At 40.2% G+C, this 20,198-nt stretch overlaps 3 protein-coding genes and 1 pseudogene across 4 annotated transcripts; 1 reads left to right on the forward strand and 3 right to left on the reverse strand.

Annotated features, from left to right (window-relative positions):
- Window positions 1–4,120: 4,120 nt before the first annotated feature.
- Window positions 4,121–5,563, reverse strand: LOC121613738 (annotated as a pseudogene).
- A 2,437-nt stretch (window positions 5,564–8,000) lies between these two features.
- Window positions 8,001–13,396, forward strand: LOC121613736 (inositol 1,4,5-trisphosphate receptor interacting protein). Of its 2 annotated transcripts, none has more exons than XM_041947342.1 (2): window positions 8,001–8,067; window positions 9,867–13,396. In XM_041947342.1, exon 2 carries the CDS (start codon window positions 9,934–9,936, stop codon window positions 11,539–11,541), a length of 1,608 nt encoding a protein of 535 aa, XP_041803276.1. In that variant the 5' UTR covers window positions 8,001–8,067; window positions 9,867–9,933; the 3' UTR covers window positions 11,542–13,396. The 2 variants fall into 2 exon arrangements, with proteins under 2 accessions (XP_041803276.1, XP_041803277.1); XM_041947343.1 differs by lacking the exon at window positions 8,001–8,067 and adding an exon at window positions 9,375–9,471.
- LOC121613739 (glutathione S-transferase omega-1-like) lies at window positions 12,892–16,136 on the reverse strand. Its single transcript, XM_041947344.1, has 6 exons — window positions 15,990–16,136; window positions 14,314–14,422; window positions 13,974–14,196; window positions 13,770–13,871; window positions 13,418–13,524; window positions 12,892–13,151 (listed from the first exon to the last, which is right to left on the reverse strand). Exons 1-6 carry the CDS (start codon window positions 16,015–16,017, stop codon window positions 13,001–13,003), a joined length of 720 nt encoding a protein of 239 aa, XP_041803278.1. The 5' UTR covers window positions 16,018–16,136; the 3' UTR covers window positions 12,892–13,000.
- Window positions 16,137–17,291: 1,155 nt separating this feature from the next.
- LOC121613586 (glutathione S-transferase omega-1-like) lies at window positions 17,292–20,191 on the reverse strand. The gene is given in 6 exon segments (XM_041947052.1): window positions 17,292–17,767; window positions 18,021–18,127; window positions 18,364–18,465; window positions 18,573–18,795; window positions 18,896–19,004; window positions 20,060–20,191. Coding segments are annotated over 6 exon segments (720 nt in total). The 5' UTR covers window positions 20,088–20,191; the 3' UTR covers window positions 17,292–17,616.
- Window positions 20,192–20,198: the final 7 nt, after the last annotated feature.

The raw sequence follows: 20,198 nt of genomic DNA on the forward strand, positions 1-20,198 counted from the left end.
GACCTGTCTGATCTCATTATACCTTCTACTGCACCTTGTGCAATATGCTCTCAGAACAGGGACTTCTGTCAGTATCCAGAGTTAAAAAGAAGTCAACTGGCTGCAAAGCCTTTTATCTGGCTTGACCTCCCTGTATCAGATACTCTGACTCTGTTGAGACCTTTAAATCTAAGGTAAAAGGTAAAATAAATAAAATCTTTTCATCCTTCCTTTCAGCTGTGCTTACTTGAGCTTCAATATCTCAGGCCTTCTGTTACCATCGTCCTTGCGATGGGTCAGTCTCAGTGTCAAAGAATATCTTAACTCAGCTACTCAGTACTCAGCTTCTCTCTTTCTGCTGAGTTTGCATGCCATCGTGTCTCTCTCTCACCCTGTATATTTGTTTTTCTCTCTTATTTGTGTGAATGGCCTGCTGCCTCTTCTACATACATACTGTGATTTTTTTTGCTGGTCTATGGTGTACACACAGTATCTCTGTCTGTCCTGGGAGAGGGATCCCTCCTCTGCTGCTCCTTTGAGGTTTCTTCCATTTTTTCCCCATTAAAGCATTTTCCTTTAGTAGGATGTGAATAATGTCAGAAAATAGTGAAAAATGTCCACCATGATTTAAAACTCAAGCTCCCTCTTGAAATTCCTTATTTTGTCTGAACTCCGGTCCAAAACCTACTTTGTCACACAAGACAAAAAAGCAAATCTACACAACTGAAGACCTAGAAACATGGAATGTCTGGCGTTTTAGGTGGGAAAATGACTTAAACAATTAAACAAAAACAGTTATTGGTGGTTAGCTTCCTGCTGATCAAGAAATCAATGCAGCTGTACACCGAAGAATAGAAGAAAATTGTTGATAAACGTTGATGATTGGCTGAAACAAGTGCCCTCTTCCAGCTATAACCAGGCGGACAGTATTATCATATGAACTTTACCTTTCCTTTTTATAGTGGTTTAGTTGCCCTCACCAAGTTCCACATTTTGTAAATTCTGATTAAGTAAGTTGTCTACACTGACAAGAAGTTGGTAGTTGCGTTTTGACTGGTCCTCACAACTTCAAAGGGCTGTTTGAAGGTTCAGGCTTGATTTTCAGGCCAAGGTTAGAATTAGGTTTAGGTTAGGGTTGAGGCAAAGGTTCGGTTTGACATTTAGTTGTGATGATTAAGGTTACGATGAGGGGCTGGGGAATGTGTTATGTTAATGAGGGTCCTCACGAGGATTGAAGGTGTCAAGGAGTGGGGGCTTAGGGGAACTAAGAGGGAACCCAGATGCAGACACACGGGGGTGAAGATCCAAAATAAACAAATTTATTTATGACCAGGATAACTCCAGACAACCAAAACTCAGGGGACTAGTGACTAAAGACACAAGGGACAAAGGGTTCACACAACACGACACAACACAGGGAATGACAACACAAGACACAACGGAGATAAGGACAAGACTATGAATAACTATCAAAGTATAGAAATAAAGAACCGAAAACGCTCCCAAAGGAGGAAGAAACAAAATGGCTAAGAAAGGCCTAAAGAACCCAACTAACAAAACAGCAGAAACAAAAATCACTCCTGAAGAACCGGAGGAAAATATCACTACTAAGAAATAAAAACTGAACCAAAGAACAATCTAACAAGGAACTGGAACTGACAAAACAACAAAACTAGACTATAGAAAATACAATAAGAGGGGAACTCACAGGGAACACGGCACGGACATGAACACAGACAAACCGAGGGATAACTCAGACATGAACAGAAACACGGACATGAACACAGACAAACCGAGGGATAACTCAGACATGAACAGAAACACGGACATGAACAAAGACAACGAAACAAAAACACTCACTGAAGGACTAGGACTAGGACTAGGACTAGGACTAGGACTAGGACTATGGCTATGGCTATGGCTATGGCAAGGGAACACAGACGGCAAGGGAACACAGACAACGACCCAACAAAGACAGGAGGGAAGACACAGACTTATATACACAAGGGAGGAACACTTAATGACACACAGGTGAACATGATCAGACAATCACAGGGGCGGGAAAACACAGGAAGTAAAGCAACCAAAGACACATAACATGAACCTTCAAAATAAAACAGGACGTGAAAAAACCCAGACAAAGACAACACACAAGTGGAAACTTTACAAAAAGGCTGGCATGCAAAGCAGACAGAAGGATCGTGTGTGTGTGTGCAGGGCCTTCAAATGTGATCAATATTTAATCCTCCATTCATTTGTCATTTAAGTTATATACATAAATATATTTCACCAGGCTCTTATCCAGTAAAATCATGAGGAAGGAAGACCATGTTTTCAGCCCAGTTATTTTAAGTCTGCTGATGTGGCTGTCTAGTTTCACATCATTCATCCAAAATTGCGACAGTGGCACCAATGTGCCCTCACTCACTTTTAGCATCTGGTAGTACTGTTTCGTTTGAAATCTGACATTCAGGCACAGCTTTCGAATGGTACTTGGGTGATTTTGTGGAGTCTTTTTGTTGTAAACATCACTTCCATATCGGACACATCAGTGTTATTATTTCTACAGTAACTCCACACCATCATCTGCAGATCTCAATACTGTTTTTACAAGTATGTTTCACTAGCAAAGACAACACCAATAAAATATGGATTTAGAATAGTTTAATGCATATTATGGATGGAGGAGAGCTGAGATGAAGGAGGAATGTATAAGGGTCCAGAGGGAAAAAAGTGGGATGAAGGGGTAAGGGGGGAAAGGGTGAGAGGATGAGGGGTCTTCTTGGATCATTGGTGCCTGAGTGAATGGCTGCAATGATAACAGGGACACACCTTTGGAAGGAGGGCTGAGGGTGTTTGCCTGGGTATAGGCTTTTTTAGGGGTGCTAGACTTCAGGGAAGCTGCAGGGGGCACAGAGAGTGGCATTCTGGTTTTAATAACTGAGATGAATAATAAGGCAAACAAAAGTCACTAGATTTTCTTTCAAGGCAAAACAAAAAGCTAGGCAAAAACTGGCTGGATGTCTTGACAAAACACACAAGACAGTCTGGCACAGGACAAGGGGAGATGCGGACTATATATACACAAGGTAACAGGGAACAGGTGGAAACAATCAGGGAGGGGCAGACAATCAGACAGGTGGGAAGGACACCAGGAAGTCAACGGTCTGAAACGAGAGGAGAGTTAGGTTTCAATATAAAATAAGAATTGATGCCAGTGAACAAAAACACAACAAGACATTACATTACTGTTATATCTGTCAGATCCTCTGTGTGATATCTGCAGGTCTCATTTTTATAGATATCTACATCTGCAAACCTACTTATCATCCATTTGTCAACAGCAGGCTGGTGTACAATACAAGATAGTACACAGGCTTATTTGGTCAAAGGCTGGAGTGTCTAGAATTAGACCGGAGTTGGACCCTACTTGTGATTCCTGTAAGTCTAATAAGGTTGCATAATTTTTGGCAGTTTATCTTCGATACCCTCTCTAAAATATCGAAGGGTCAAATAGATCCATCTCGTTTTTATTGGTTTATTTGGTGTGAAGTGATTGTAAATGCAGTTTGCTGGCCTTTTGCACTTTGTTAGCCAGGCGATTTATACTGTTCAGGTGGACAGACACGTTCCTCCCCACATACTGTCACCTGATAAAAGAGGTTGTGCAATATGGTAAAATAGAGAAGATCATGTACCCTGAGATTATTTTCAATCTGGCAACCTTTTTTGACATTTGTACAAACAATAGCAGCAGTGACTGTAACCACATAATATTTTTATATATAAAAACTTTTAATTTGTACTGTTGTTGTGTATTTGTCTGTTTTTATCTTATTTGTTTATGTGTTTCTCCCTTTTGGCAAGCCTATAAAGTGACTGCTTAGTGATGCAGGCCTGGTGGGGCAATACTGGGATTACACTGGATACAGGGAGCTGTTTGCATTTTGTGTAGAGTAGAAATATGCAATTAAAAGTCCCTGATGAAAAGAAAATAGTTTAAGTATGAAACTTGATAAAATCTAAAAGAAAAACAGAGGAGTACCATATATCAAGTTTTAATTTGTTTTATTAGCAAGTGGTGGGAAAGGAAAAAGATAAGCTTTTCTCTTTTTACCAACTGATCAGAGGTTCAATGACAAGTATAAAGCTTTTTTTAAAAGATTTCCTTTTAATACTGTTCTCATAATTTAACATATTACACTATTTATTGATGTATATTGACCAGTAACCTCTTACTATTTTTATGGAATATAATCTCAATAAATAAATAAACTGAAGGATAATTACATCCCCAAAACATCAATATCACATTCATATTTCATTCCAAAAGTAAACTAGTTGGAGAAAACAAGAATTAAGACAATACGAAGTGCTCGCCAGCCCATGTAGTCATATCCTTTATACAATCATATGTTTCATAAAGTAAAGCCAATGAGCCTGTTTACCTGTGGAATGTTCCAAACAGGTGTTTTTGGAGCGTTCCACAACTTTCCCAGTCTGTTATTGCTCCTGTCCCAACTTGTGTGAAAACTGTGCTGCTGCCATCAAATCCAGAATAAGCAGATATTTACAAAAAAATCAATGACATTGCACAAGCAAACTGCAAAGTTTTTAGAGTGACGATGAAAGTTTTTTCAGGTGTATTTTAATACCAGTTATAATAATTACATGTCCATGTGGTATGTATATTAAAACGGTTATTGTTTTCTCTAATCAAGAATATTGTCTTGGTTAACTTTTCTTCATTACTTGCTTTTTTTTGCAGGTCAATAACCAAAAACAATCTTCATATATATATAATGATAATCATGACCTTTTTAAAGTCTCTGTATTCCCTGACTTCCTCCTTGTGTCTTCTTTTTGCAGTGTGCCAAAAAGACTGTCCCAGTGCGTGAAGTACGGTGCGTAGTTCACTTTGAATTTGAGGTGGTGGAGGTTGTGATGCTGAGCTCCTCCGTAGAGGCCGAAGGGCACCAGTCTATGTGGAGACCAGGGAAATTCATAGCCTGAGTGAGCCTCCACAGACAGATACATGTTAGTGATATAGAAGAGCATCTCTGTGAGTGGATGGCAAGCCAGCAGCGCAGGGTTCAGTGTTGTGAAGAAGCTGAGGGTTAGCATCTCCCAGGCACCCGTGTTTTCTGTTGTCAGGGAGAAGCTGGCCGTGTACAAGTGGTGCTCCTTGTGGAAAAAGTTGTAGAGCCAGGACACTTTGTGATGAACCAGATGCCACAGAAAGTACTGCATGTCGAACAGGAGGAGGCAGCCCAGTATATCCTTAGTACCAGTGCACAACAGACAGCGGGAAAATGAAAAGGACATGGTTGTGCAAAATGGTTTTAAAGCAACTCCAAGCCATTCTCCATGTCACCTTGCTCTGAGGCTGGATCTTGAAGCGGTGCACCAGGGTCAGTCTGGGACAGATCAAATCCAGACAAACATAAGGCAAGCAGCAGCTCAGGTAAACAGCCAGGGAGAATAAGAGTGGAAAAAATGGAGATCTGAGAAAGCTCTGTTGTCTCAGCCAGTCCCAAAGAATCTGCAGGGGGGGCCCCTCCGTGATGCTCTCGGAGTTCGTCATCGCTGCAGTGTGAGAAATCTTCACTCTACAGACGCATTTCTACTTCGTGAAGTACGGCGACGTTACGTAAGATGCTGACAGAACATTTCCTGGGGGGTTTCATGTGGAAGCCAAAGAAAACTTGAAGGTTTTTTTTAATGACAGTTATATGTTATCACTTCTTTAACACAAGGTTAGTAAGAGTTTCAGCGTTGATGCAACGGTGTCTGCAAATGAATGAAACAACATTAATGTTTTGTAGCTGCTAATCAGTGGATTTCTGCCTCTAAAGGTCACATTCGATTATTGTTGTCGTTCATGCACGTGAAGCCTGTTTTAAGGAACGAGTTAAGATCAACCTGTGCACCCTCTGTATCCCGCCTTAGTTTAGGATCCAAACAAGGAGCACCACATTATGGATGTAGAATATTTCTCTTTTCATTTAGCAAAATAATCATTATGGGATGATAAATGTCATTACATTACTGGCATTTTGAAGTGTGTAATGTATATTTTTAACATTGATTTGTGAGAAAATCACTGCTTGTATTTCACTTTGAGGTATGATTTGTAAATGTTGGAGGGTTTAATGCTCAGCACAAACATTATGACGTCCATAGTGCATGTTTACAACTATACTACTTAGTAAATGCCAGCGTTAAAAGGGACCTGCAAATCAAAAAGGGAGTGATTAACCATTCTGGGACATGATATACAGCATGTCATACCTGCTGTTTCACAATCTGTCACTTTCAGGTTGCTCGGAGTAAAGAGAACCACATTCAATGTGAAAAGTGTTTGGCTTTTTTTAATATCGGAAGGATGTACAGTACATGTCTGAAGAAGTTTGTGCAGAATTAAAGCTGAAGAGCTGTGTGGAAGAGGCGCATGTCGCATGATTTTGAAAAAAGGATGCAAGCAATCATTTAACCTTCAAACACAGATGAAATGTAACTAAGTGAATTTCTCGAATACTTCAGTGAACATTTCAGGTGCAACATAAATATTATACTTTTTGCTCCACCACAATTTTTTGACAGCGTAAGTGTCACGGCCAGTGAATGCAGGCAACCAGAAAAGGACTCAAACACAGACAACAGCAGGCAGGTAGAATCAGGTCAGTGCTTTAATGAGGAAAAAACTGGCAGCCACAAGACATGCAAGGGTCTACACCAGGAAGACAAATGAATAAATAAGGGTTAAGCAAAGAAGATTTCAGGTAAATGAGTTCACAGGAAACAGGGAACAAGGCCCAGGGTTCAGAAGTTCACAAGGCAGACACACACACACAACTTTGATGATGTGGCAGAAGAACAATGTGGGTATGTTGTGAGCGGCTGATGAGGAGAGAGGAGCAGGTGAGGGGTAAGAGATGACTGCAGGGCCATCTGCTGGATGGAAGGATTATTGCAGTCAAATGAATGTGCATGGGGCAAGAGAGGTGACTGATGGGAGGGACAGAGGAAGAATAAGCAAAAGCAGGACAAAGGCAGACATTGTTACATTAGTCTACTAGTTAATTTACAATTAAGATTTTCCAAAACAAAACACACACACAGAAAAATAGAAAATAGAGCTGAAACAATTACTCGATTATTCCACTGAGAAAATTGGCAGCTGTTTTGATCATCATTCAAATCATTTTTCATGCAATAAAGGCACAAAAATAAATATATAAAAGAAAATCATGCTTCCAGCTTCTCGAATGTGAAAGTTTTTCTGCTTTTCTTTTTAATTATTTGAATAATCTTAATGTGCCAGTTGTTTGCTCTATTGGTTGGTAATTTATCACTAGAATGGTTACAAACCAGACAATCAATTGATCAATGGAGGACATAATCAGCAGGTTAATGGAATTTTTTTTTTTAAATAATGCAATTATGAAAACAATCATTAACTGCAGTCCTATACGAAATACTTCAGAGTGAGCGCCACTACAAACCAAATGTGGAATCCTGCTTTTACATTAATGCACGAGTAAATAATATATCAGGCAGGGCTCATTTTTCTGAAATGACCACTTTTACTTTTGATATTTGAAGTATATTTTCCTGATTGTATTACCTACTTTTAACACTTGATCCTTTACTTGTGGCTGCAAGGCGGAGCAAAATTTGACTGCGTCATTGTGATGATCGTGTATGTTTTGTGATCAAAGTCTGAACAGTGAATTCTATGGACTTGTGAATTAGAGGTGTGGTGCATAACATTGCGATATCCCACAACAGCAGCCCAAAGAAGACTTGTGCAGTTGAGTGCAACACACAGTACCCTGCAGTATGTTGACATTCACACTGGTTTGAGGTCTTTTTACAATACTACTACAATAAGTAAAACGTTTTGGCTGTGCACACCCCTTGTGATGTGTGACGGGACCCTGCACAGAGGAAGCTGGGCGGTGTCTGGGTGTGTGGGTGGAGCTCACAGTCAGGAAGTGTGTCAGAGCGACGCTGTGAAACTGTTCCCTCGCTGCTCACCGCGACATGAGTTTATCAGCATGAGCTCGGCCAGAGGACACCGCAAAGGTAAGTTTAGCAAGTTTTCTTTGCACCGCGTATCTTCTTGAATAAACTCCTCTGGACGAGTACATCGAGAAGAGCGATACACGTGCGGTCATGTGGGACAAAAACACGCTCGTTGCTCATATTTTCCGGAAAGTAAACGCAGAAAGTTGTTTTTATTAGCTTCACACAGCATCTTCTGGAGCACGGTGTGTTAGCAGGGGTCAGTAAAGTGGCTCGTGCGTCTGGAATAATGTTTTCTGTCTGCACGTTTCCGCGATGAGCGCGGGACATTATTTTGTTGCCAGGACAACAGAGGCGGTAACTCAGGCGCGCGGACACAGTCATGGAGAGAGTCATTCGCTGCAGACACCCTGCGGTTACTGCGTGGTGGAGAGGCGTCTATTTCACTCGTTTTAAAGTCATTTAAACTTGTATTTTACACAGTGAAGTTAAAACAGCAATACCTGTACTGAATATGAACTCAGAAAAATGGATATTACTGGATAATAATTATTGATGCATTAATGTGTTCATCACTTGTTGCAGCTAGTAAAGGTGGAGTTAATTTAACTACTTTGCTTTATATACTGCTGGGTAGTTTAATGCATAATAATACATCCATTATGAAATGTAGCAGAAAATGGAGTTACTCAAATTCCAACCATTTTAATTTAAGTACAGTAAGTGTACTTAGTTACTTCCCACCGCTGACGTTACTTGGATACTTCCATTGCATGCCTCTAAAATACTGTCCTCTTTATTCTAGTACTTTGTTTTTTTGACATTAGCCGCTTTAAGTTAGTGGTCATACCAGACCAAAGCTGTTGCAGCAACAACTAATATTTTAATTTCTACCAAGAATAATGGCTTATTTGTTAGTCTTTGTTTAGGTTGACTGTAGCCTTCATGTTCTTTAACAGTAGATGGTCTGAAAAATATTTTTTAATGAACCACAGCACAGGCTTGTCTGTCTGGCTTGGTGTTTGTTTGGATGGACTGTGCAATGTAAGTGTTGGAAAACATCCCAGTGAGTAAGTCATGGGAAGTTTCCCTGGCTCTGTGACCTCACATACTCTGCCAGCACTGCTGCCATTTTAAAGCCCAAGTCTGCCAGAGAACAGCTCTTAATCTCATGATCTTACAGTGAGATCATGATGCATGTGTACTTCCTATTTCTAATTTCTCTCCTTTGAAAGGGAAGTCCCATTTTTGAACATCTGCATGTATTTATTTCAAAAGATTGTAGTGATGATAGTTTAAGTAATTCAGTCCATCCTTACCAAAGCAGTGTGCAGTTGTCTCTTTAAAGTCCACTAAAAGCTCGGAACAAACGCAAGAGACTCATGTAATTTCCTCTTCTGTACAATATATTGCATTACTTGTCAGCCATCTGATGACGTCCAGGAAAGAAGATAATAATGTCAAGTGAGTGTTTCATTTGCAAACTTTCTTTGGACATTTTCCAGAAAGGGAGGTGCCATTCATTTTATTTTGTGCTAAATGTTAACAGGATGTAAAAGTCAAGAGGCAAGCTAAAATAGAGGCAAAACTAAACAGGGTTATCAGAGAAGGGCGACGTTCTTCTAAAGGGTTCAATCTTCCTTCCTCCCATGTTGCACAGTCTGATGCTGGGCGAGTGCGTCACTCAGCCCACTGCCTCTATATTTAGAGGTACAATCTGTGCTTCCTCCAGGGGTGGAGTCAAGCAAAAATAACTGGATTTTCTTTATATATACCATGATTTTTATACATTTTATTTGTTACGTCATTTTTTCCTTAAATCCACTTCAATAATACCACTATTTCTGTTTTTGTTTCAGGATCTGAGCTGTGGCTGCCGGGACGCCTTCGAGGCGCTTGAATGTGCACGTTAGAAACAGGCTGAAGATGCAGGGGGCCATTGCACGAATGTGTGTGGTGGTGGCCGCTGCCATATTGAACCAACCCTTGCTCTTTCCTCAAGAGAACACCACACTCCCGGACCAGGATGAGGAGCTGATTGCTCGCATGCGGGAGCACGAGGCGAGGCTGGAAGTGGAGCAGGCCAGGCTGGAGAAGGAGCTTTCACTGCTGGACTCAAAGCAGGAAGAGACCGGCTCGGAGGAGGGTTATAGCTGGTACTTTTGGAGCGCTGTGTCTTTTGTCATATTCTTCACAATCGAGATGTGCAGGGTGGATCTTGCCGACACAGAAATCCGGCCAGTGGAGGACGAAGACGTTTTTTCAGAGAGTGGATCCGTCACCCCTGGGACGGTGGTGCTGGACAAGGATGTCCTGAGCAACTTCTGTGACAAATCCACCTACATTTCATCCCACGATAACTGGAGGGTGAGGGAGTTTGTCGAGGGTTTCGCTGATGACTTGCTGGAATCGCTCAGAAGCGTGTGTGACAGGGATGCAGACATGGAAGTTGGAGACTTTGTCGGGATTGGAAGCATGTTTGAGTCTTGGAAGGTGTGTAAGCCGCTGGTGTGTGACCTTATAGTGCCTTTCTCGCCTCCAGATCCGTACTCCTTCCAGTTCCACCTGTGGTGCAGCCCGTCCAGCGACATGCCTCCAGACGTGCAAGGCTGTGGCAAGATAAAGGTGACCAGGTTTGGGGAGGATGAGGAGGACTGTCTCTGTGGCTCTGCTAACCTGGGCGAGGACATGCTTTGTCTGTTGCACAGCAGGAATGACGCGCTCAAAGTGGACCACAGTCCTGACGAACTGCTGTGCTCCAGGAACACACCTTTCTTAGCCAAGGATCAAGTCATGAAGTGGTTTCAGATCTCTGTAACCAAAGCGTGGGGGCGCATCTCTCACAAATACGACTTCGAGGTCACTTTTCGCAACCTGGATGCCGCCGGTGCTCTGAAGATCCGATTCCGTTCAGGGAAAGTCATCGTGTTGAACATCATACCGGTGGTTCAGCTGGAGGATACAGATGCTTATTTTGTCTCACACTTTCCATCAGAGTGTGACAGCTATGCAGACCCATACTGGCCGCTCTCTTTTGCTGTCTACGAGAGGAATTTGCTGAAACATTTCGCTAAACGCCTACCACAAAATTCCTGTCATTTACACTGCCTTCGGATCGTTACTTTCTTACACAGAAAGCAGACAGGGCTCACAGGAAAATGTGCCCTTACTAACTACCACATAAAGACCGCTCTGTTGCACCTGTTGCTGAGTACAAGGCCCTCGGCGTGGGGCACTGAGAGTGTGGAGCAGAGGCTTCGGGATGTGCTCAGCTTCTTGCAGAGGAGCCTGCAGGAGAAGAGACTTCATCACATCCTGATTGGGAACAGTAAAGTGCCAGAAGACGTCCGGGTTCCTGAGATCATTCGAAAAGCTGAGCCCATCAATCTGTTCCGGTCTCTGGTGTTGCAGAGGGAACTTCATGAAGCAACAGTCAGACATTTCCACGAGATGTTGAGAAATGCGCCTGTGCTCATACAAGAGTACACGCCTCACTTCTCAAATGGAGGTTTAAACCACAGCCTTGATGTCTGAATATTTTCTAACTTTTAGTACGAGCAGATCTTGAAAGATCTTTCAGCGTTACCACGAATAATGTTAATAGCTGAACCAGATACACGAGTACTGCCATGGAAAGGTGCATATACATACAGCACTTATTTTAGTTATGGCTGATATGTAGACATGTAGTGTTTTTTGCTGCGGCTGCTTTCTTTACACTCGACAGTGTAATCAGTGTATTGAGAATAGGGCCTCTGAACAAAGCATAGCAATGTGCCAACAGTGGGTTCTGTTGTTCTAGCGGCAAAACAGATTTGATTGGTATATAGTATATCGTTTAACTATGTATAGTTAATATATTCAGTCTATAAGACTTACTGAACTTTAATAGTCGTAGTGCTTGTTTTAGAGGCCTAACTCAATATTTACCTGTAAAAAGACGAGGCACTTTTGTCAGCCGGAAACATTTCAACAGAAATACCTCTTGTATATTATGCCAGTTTATCCGGAATCATTTACCAACCAGTATCGCAGCATTTTTGTCTTCATTCATACTGCTGCGAATCAAACGGCAGCTATAACATTTTGTAATGTTCAGTGTTAAGTGCTCAATTTCTTACTGCGTATTAGAAAGCGAGGTTTTGCGTTTGAATGTTTTTTTTTTTTTTTTGTCTCTCCATCTTTGGTGGAGCTCCATTTTATTGAATAGGAAGACTCTTTGCAGCCTGTGAGGGAAAACTAGTGATGGGCAGATGAAGCCTGACTGTATGAAGCCTTGGGGCTTTGTTTCTATTTGTGCCAAAAAACAATTGAAGCTTCAAGAAGTCTGCGTGTCATCAAGTCTGTATACTTTTGTTCAAAAGTAAACGGATTTAATGTAGCATTAAATGTAGATGTTATTGTGCAACATGTTACAATACAACAGTTAGGCGTTGTCCAAAAAGAGCTGAAATTATTTTGCTAAAATGAAACAACAATGTACTTTTTGGCGTAGACTTGGCGTGACATTTCATATGAGTCACAATGTGATGTGATTGGAGAGTGATTCATTAAATTAGCCTACTACTTTTATTACATCATTACTTGTTCGCATGAAGAAATGTTCTCATCACAGGAGTGATGATCGGCATGATCGGCCCATCTCTAGAGAAAACACAATGCCTTTTTTTGTTGTAGAAAATTCTGACTCAGGTCACAGTCATTACATCTCCAGTTTTTATTAGAAAAATGCCAAACTTTGGGATTAATAACTGAACACCTTTAATCATATTTACCTCACTGTACCTCATTCCCGTTATGGTGAGTTCATATTTTCCCCTCAATAACAAGGGAAGCCTTAATAGTCCAATACAAATAAATTTCCCCTTCATTGTATCCCTTAAATGTTAACTCAACATTGTATTCACCATTTTATTTTGTGTACAGACTCCAGAATAACCATGACCACAAAAAACAAAAAACTGGACGGTTTAAGGTTTTGGTCGCCTAGTTTCTACAGGCCATAGTCATAGTTGGGTTTCCCCTCAACGTAAGTCTTGTAAAAGGCCTTGTAGGTGTCCAAACTGTGCATAGTGGCTTTGACAGCCGGGTCCTCCGACATGCACTCACTCCACTTCTTCAGCTCAGGTGTGTCATCAAGGCAGCTGAAAAGGGAATCAAATCACTCACCAAAGATCAAATTACCACACATGGACATAAAATGTCCTCATGAAATTAACAGACGTCATGAAGGAAAGATGACAAAGAAGACAACACGCATGATTCCCTGCTCTTAACTGTACTTATGTTTGTACTTTACTGAATATTTGTACTTTTTGCTGCCCTCTATGGTGACCTTTAGTGCTTTGACATGCTTTCATTAATAAAATGTATTTATTTTTAAATCCTATCCTGAGAGATTGCTACTTACATTTGCAGTTCAAAGATCTCCAGCCTTTCAAACCACGGCCACATCATGTAGTCGATCATTGTGATGGAATCACCACCGAAGAACTTGGTCTTCTTATTAACGAGGTCCTGAAAAATAAACATTAAATTCATCATTGTAGGATAAAAAACAGTAAACTAGCCAGGAACAGTAATTAAAGACAGACACATGGATGATCTCACTTCACTCATTATCTTTGACCATTTATCACAATTCATAGACAGGAACATTTGCACTTTCGTCATTCCTGGGGACAGATTTGACTTTACAATCTACCAAACTGAATGTCTGGTGAATGTGTAAAGAAACCAGAGCTCTCAACTTTACAACCTACCTCATTTAATTTGGCAAACTTCTGTTTCAGTTCATCTTCCAGTCCTGAGACATCCTCACCCTTTCTTCTCCCCATTGGGATCTTATAGAAGTATGGTGTTATCTGTAGAAAACAGCTGCATTAATATTATTTAGGTGGTGAACAGTAGCCAAGAATACAAAAAACAACAACAACACTATTTAGATGTGTGTTGACATAATATACCTTGGAAAAATGCTCCAGCATCATCTTCTGTTGAGCTTTACCAAAAGGAGAGGAAGGAAGCAGCTTTTTCTCGGGATAAACTTCATCCAGGTATTCACAGGTGATGGGAGACTCGTATATCACCTCCCCAGTGGTCGTCTCCAGAGTTGGGACAAGACCAAGAGGATTCCTCTCAAGGAACCAGTCAGGTTTGTCTTTCAGGTTGATGTTGATGATGTCATGCCTAAAAGACAAACAGAGGTCATGGAAATTTAATCAAAAGCACAGGTTAAAGGAATTTCATGTTTATGTATTGGTGATGCTGTGGTTTAAAATGAAGCATCGTGAAAAGTGTCTTTACTTGATCCCTTTGGCATTCAGGACTAATCTGGTCCTTTGAGCGAAGGGGCAGAATCTCATGCTGTAAAGCCTGATGTGGCCTTGGGCAACTGGACCAGGTGCAGCACTTCCTGAAAGAAATGATGACAAAGTGCAACTAGGACAACATGTTGAGTTATGTGTGCTACCATAAATGCCTGAAAGTAATCATTTACACTCACTTCTGTTACTGCAACTCAAACTGTTTTTGAGGCATTTTTTAGTGTTTCCATTTTATGCTTCAGCTTGTACTTCAACAACAAATCATTTCAGAGATTTTTTTTTTTTACTCTACACTGCAGATTTACTTGCCATTTACAGTTACGAGTTTTGTTATGGATTAATATTCTGCATACCGAACATATGATCATGCTTTAAATACATTTTATTTTTACATTGTAGTGTCACTACTTTTACTGAAGCAAATAGTCTCGGTAATTTATTTCTTTCAGTGTAAAACAGTATGAACTCTGGAGAGCCATCGTGTTCTTCTCCAAGTTACAACAATAGTCTTCTAGTAGAGTTTAAATGAGTAATGTATCAGTAAAGTAGCCTGAAGTACTTCCCAGATTTATCTGTTGTCTTTCTCATCAGAGCACCCACAGACAGTTGCTGAACGCTGTGCTAATTCAGTCTTTGAAAGCGAATTCAATTCAATGGTTGACATAATACTCAAGACAAAAAAGGAGTTGGTTATTTGGACTAGTTGCAACGACATTACACCCTTACTATCTGCTGTTAGCTTTACGAACTGGGCTTAAGAGTTTTAAATAATGCTTAGTCATGATGACTGCAAAAAAATTGCCCTTGTCATTGTTTCTGGATCTTCACATCGTGAGATGGAATGCAATGGCTAACATCTGACAGTATGTTAAATTCAGTTTTGCACAGGTGGATACAAGATTTTACAAACAGGAGTATCGAGTTTGTAGACAATAAAACAGTAGGTTGTACATCTGGGAGCCATATCTGTTTCCTGAACCTGGAGACAGTATTTTTACATGATAGTAATAGTACTTTTACTTTAGCAAATAGTCTCAGGCTTTTATTTATTTCAGAGTGTAAAACAGTTTAAACTCTATCCTTTTAGCCTTTTACAGTCACACTGGACAGCCATCATTTTATTTACTGATAAGTAACTACAATAGTTTTCTTGTATATTTAAATGAATATGCTATTACATAAGTAAAGTAGTACTTTCCGGATATTCCAGTCGTCTTTCACAACTGCATGTCATCAGAATATCCACAAAAAGTCGATTGATCAGTTCGATGATAGACAAAATAATCATGATTAAAAAGGAATTGATTATTTCCCAACTGGACTGAAGACATTAAGCAATGCTTTGTCACAACGACTGCAGAAAATATCGCTCTCGTCATTGCTTCTGGCACCTCACCTCGTGACAACACAAGCAGAGCAGAAGCAATGAATGGGATGGCAAACATCTGGCAGAGTGTTAAGTTCAGTTTTGCACAGGTTTTAATGTAAGACAATGGATTCAGTCCAAAATTAGGTAAACGCGCATAAGCTCTGATTTGCACGTGACATATTTTAGGAAGTAACTGTTGCGCTGATCGTAGTTTAGCTTGTTAGCAAAAATGACAGCAGCCTGCGAGATAATTTTTAAGTTATCTGAGTAATCGCCGCACGTCTTACCTTTGGCCAAACACTTTTCAGTAGACATGTTTACACTTCAGGTGGTGAAAAAAACAAGTGTAAATGTGGCCTTGACACGAACGCAGAAGGTCAACTACTGAGAGGACAGCGTGCTGTCAGCAGAATATATAGCGATGCTATTTAATGTGAAACCAACTTCCGGGATGATAACGTGAAACGGTGCTGCGTCAGATGACGTAGTAGCCAATAGCGTGAAAGCGTGGTTTCTTCGCCTTCGCCTTTCTTCTTCGAAACGGAACGACGCGCCTGTCCCTTTATCTGTTATCTTGGCGAGAAGTGGTATTTTATTGTATGTAATTTTATTCTCATATGAAAATGGATGGAATTGGAAATTCAGAAGTTAGGTATGTTGTTGCAACAATTACATATATCTATTTTTTACCTCAGTGCAGTAAGTATACATCGTTAATGTACTGTTTACACCATCGTTGTCCATAGCAGTTAAGCTAGCTAATATTTACTAGTTTACTACTACTATTTACTACTAGTGCTAGTACCTCTGTGACCTGTATGTATGCTACTACATGGGAGGTACCAACAGGAGCTAAGTAACATTGGGGTGTATTGCTTCCATCAGGTTTTACAAACAAGAGTCTCAAGTTTGACGACAGTAAAACAGTATGTTACGCATGCAGGTGCATGGGGAAAGGCTGGAAATCGAGCAGGCCAAGCTGGAGAAAGAGTTTTCACAGCTGGACTCAAAGCAGGAAGAAACTGGCTCAGAGGAGTGTTATCGTTGGTAATACAAGTTTTCTTGTATATATTAAATGAGTAAGCTGTTGTTTTAATAAAGTAGTACCACTACGGATATTTCAGTCGTCTTTCGCAAGTGCATGTCATCAGAGTATCCACAAACAGTCGATCGATCAATTCGATAGTAGACATAATACTCAAGATTAAAAAGGAATTGATTATCCACCTGGTTGTGACATCTCTGCAGACCCATACTGGCCCCTCTCTTTTGCTGTCTGTGAGAGAAATCTGCTGAAAGATTTCACTAAACACCTACCACAAAATTCATCTCATTTACACTGCCCTCAGATTGGTACTTTCCGACACAGAAAGCAGACAGGGCTCACAGGAAAAAGTGTCCTTACTAACTATAATGTAAAGACTGCTCTGTTGTACTTGTGCTTGCTAAGTAAAGGGCCTTCTACATTTCTGCACTGTGCATTGAAAGTATGTAAGTATATAGTATAAATAAAAAGTAAGGTACTGACACAAGCTTCGGCACAATGTGCTGAAACAGTGCACTTCACAGGAGTGAAACAAGCCTTGGTATCACCTGCCCATCTCTAGAGAAAACATAATGCACTTTATTTTGTTGCACAAATATTTGATTCAGGTCAGAGTCATGACATCTCCAATTTTCATTAGAAAAATGCCAACCTTTGGAATTAATAGCTGAAAACACCTTGAGTGGTGAGTTCGTGTTTTCCCCTCAATAACAAAAGAAGTCTTAACTGTCCATAAAAACACATTTTCCCCTTCAAGCATCTCTTAAATGTTAACTCAACATTGTATTCTTGTTTTATTATGTATACAGACTCCAGAATAACCATGACCACAAAAAATTGGACGGTTTAAGGTTTTGATCACTTAGTTTCTACAGGCCATAGTCAAAGTTGGGTTTCCCCTCAACGTAAGTCTTGTAAAAGGCCTTGTGGTTGTCCACGCTGTGCATGGTGGCTTTGACGGCCGGGTCCTCTGACATTCGCTCACTCCACTTCTTCAGCTCAGGTGTGTCATCGAGGCAGCTGAAAAGACAATGGGAAATCATTCACGTAAAATCAAATTACAACACATGGACATATAAATTGTCCTCATGAAATATAACAGACGTCATGAAGGAAAGATGACAAAGAAGACAACACACATGATTCCCTGCTCTTAACTGTACTGACTTTTGTACTTTTTGCTGCCCTCTATGATGACCTTTAGTGCTTTGACATGCTTCCATTAATAAAATGTATTTATTTTTAAATCCTATCCTAAAAGATTGTGACTTACTTTTGCAGTTCATAGATTTCCAGCCTTTCAAACCACGGCCACATCATGTAGTCGATCATTGTGATGGAATCACCACCGAAGAACTTGGTCTTCTTATTAACAAGGTCCTGAAAAATAAACATTAAATTAATCATTGTTGGATAAAACACAGTAAACTAGCCAGGTACAGTCATTAAAGACAGACACATGGATGATCTCACTTTACTCATTATCTTTGACCATTCATAGACAGTAACATTTGCACTTACTGTCATTCCTGGGGACAGATTTGACTTTACAATCTACCAAACTGAATGTCTGGTGAATGTGTAAAGAAACCAGAGCTCTCAACTTTACAACCTACCTCATTTAATTTGGCAAACTTCTGTTTCAGTTCATCTTCCAGTCCTGAGACATCCTCACCCTTTCTTCTCCCCATTGGGATCTGATACATGTATTGTGTTATCTGTAGAAAACAGTTGCATTAATATGATTATTTAGGTGGTGAACAGTAGCCAAGAATACAAAAAACAACAACAACAGTATTTAGATGCAAGTGTTGACATAATATACCTAGGAAAAATGCTCAAGCATCATCTTCTGTTGAGCTTTACCAAAAGGAGAGGAAGGAAGCAGCTTTTTATCGGGATAAACTTCATCCAGGTATTCACAGGTGATGGGAGAGTCATATATCACCTCCCCAGCGGTTGTCTCCAGAGTTGGGATAAGACCAAGAGGATTCATCTCAAGGAACCAGTCAGGTTTGTCTTTCAGGTTGATGTTGATGATGTCATGCCTAAAAGACAAACAGCGGTCATGGAAATTTAATCAAAAGTACAGGTTAAAAGAGTTTCATGGTTATGTTTGTATGCTTATTTAGTGTGCAGTGTCTTTACTTGATCCCTTTGGCATTCAGGACTAATCTGGCCCTGTGAGCAAAGGGGCAGAACCTCATGCTGTAAAGTCTGATGTGGCCTTGGGGGACTGGACCAGGTGCAGCACTTCCTGAAAGAAAATAAATATAATTTACACATATGACAAAGTGCTACCATGAGAGCATGTTGATTTATGTACCATAAATGCCTGAAAGCAACCATTTTAATTTACTTCTGTTACTTTAACTTGTTTTTGAGTTACTTTAGTGCTTGTACTTCAACTTCAAATAATTACAGAGAAAATTGTTTTACAATTGTCTACATTGCAGATTTACTCAGCAGCGTCCGTTACAAGTTTTGTTATGGATTAAAATTGTGCATACCGAACATATGAACATTTGATCCATCTTAATTCTTTAAAAACATTTGCTGATAACACTCCTGTTAGTTTATAAGTGCAGGACTTTTAAGAATAGTGAAGTATTTTTCCATTGTAGTGTCACTACTTTTATTGACGCAAATAGTCTCAGTAATTTATTTCTTTCAGTGTAAAACAGTATGAACTCTGTCCTTTCAGCCTTTTACAGTCACGCTGGAGAGTCATCGTGTTGTTCTCTAAGTTACAACAATAGTCTTCTAGTATAGTTTAAATGAGTAATGTATTGTATTAGTAAAGTAGCCTGAAGTACTTCCCGGATTTATCTGTCGTCTTTCTCATCAGAGCATCCACAGACAGTCGCTGAACGCTGTGCTAATTCAGTCTTTGAAAGCGAATTCAATTCAACGGTAGACATAATACTCAAGACAAAAAGTTGGTTATTTGGACTAGTTGCAATAACGTAACACCCTTGCTATCTGCTGTTAGCTTTACGAGCTGGGCTTAAGAGTTTTACATAATGCTTAGTCATGATGACTGGAAAATAATTTGCCATCGTCATTGCTTCTGGATCCTCACATCATGAGATGGGAACATCTGGCAGTGTGTTAAATTCAGTTTTGCACTGGCAGTAATGTAAAACTATGGATTCAGTGAAACATTAAGCAAATCCGCCTAAACTTCTGATATGCACGAAAGAGATTCTAGGAAGTTAACTGTTCTGCTTATCGTAGTTTAGATGAGTAACAAAAATGACGCAGCAGGCAAGGTAACTTTTAAAGTAGCTGCGTAATCGCCGTACGCCTTACCTTTGGCGAAACACTTTTCAGTAGACATCTTTACACTTCAGGTGGTGAATGAAATAAGTGTGAAAGTGGCACGACCGGAAAAGTTCAGCGACTGAGAGAAGGGTGTACTGTCAGCAGGACATACAGCGATATCATTTAA

Source organism: Chelmon rostratus, chromosome 11 (assembly GCF_017976325.1).
Source record: "Chelmon rostratus isolate fCheRos1 chromosome 11, fCheRos1.pri, whole genome shotgun sequence".
Taxonomy (NCBI): Eukaryota; Metazoa; Chordata; class Actinopteri; order Chaetodontiformes; family Chaetodontidae; genus Chelmon; species Chelmon rostratus.

Bases quoted from the DNA above. Each gene is read 5' to 3' on its own strand.
- LOC121613739 (XM_041947344.1), bottom strand. From the start codon at position 16,017: ATGTCTACTGAAAAGTGTTTGGCCAAAG. The intron at 14,197-14,313 runs GTAAAGACACTT...TTTGTCTTTTAG, and splicing joins CTGAATGCCAAAGGGATCAA to GCATGACATCATCAACATCA. The intron at 13,872-13,973 runs GTATATTATGTC...TGTTTTCTACAG, and splicing joins TGCTGGAGCATTTTTCCAAG to ATAACACCATACTTCTATAA.
- LOC121613736 (XM_041947342.1), top strand. From the start codon at position 9,934: ATGCAGGGGGCCATTGCACGAATGTGTGTGGTGGTGGCCGCTGCCATA.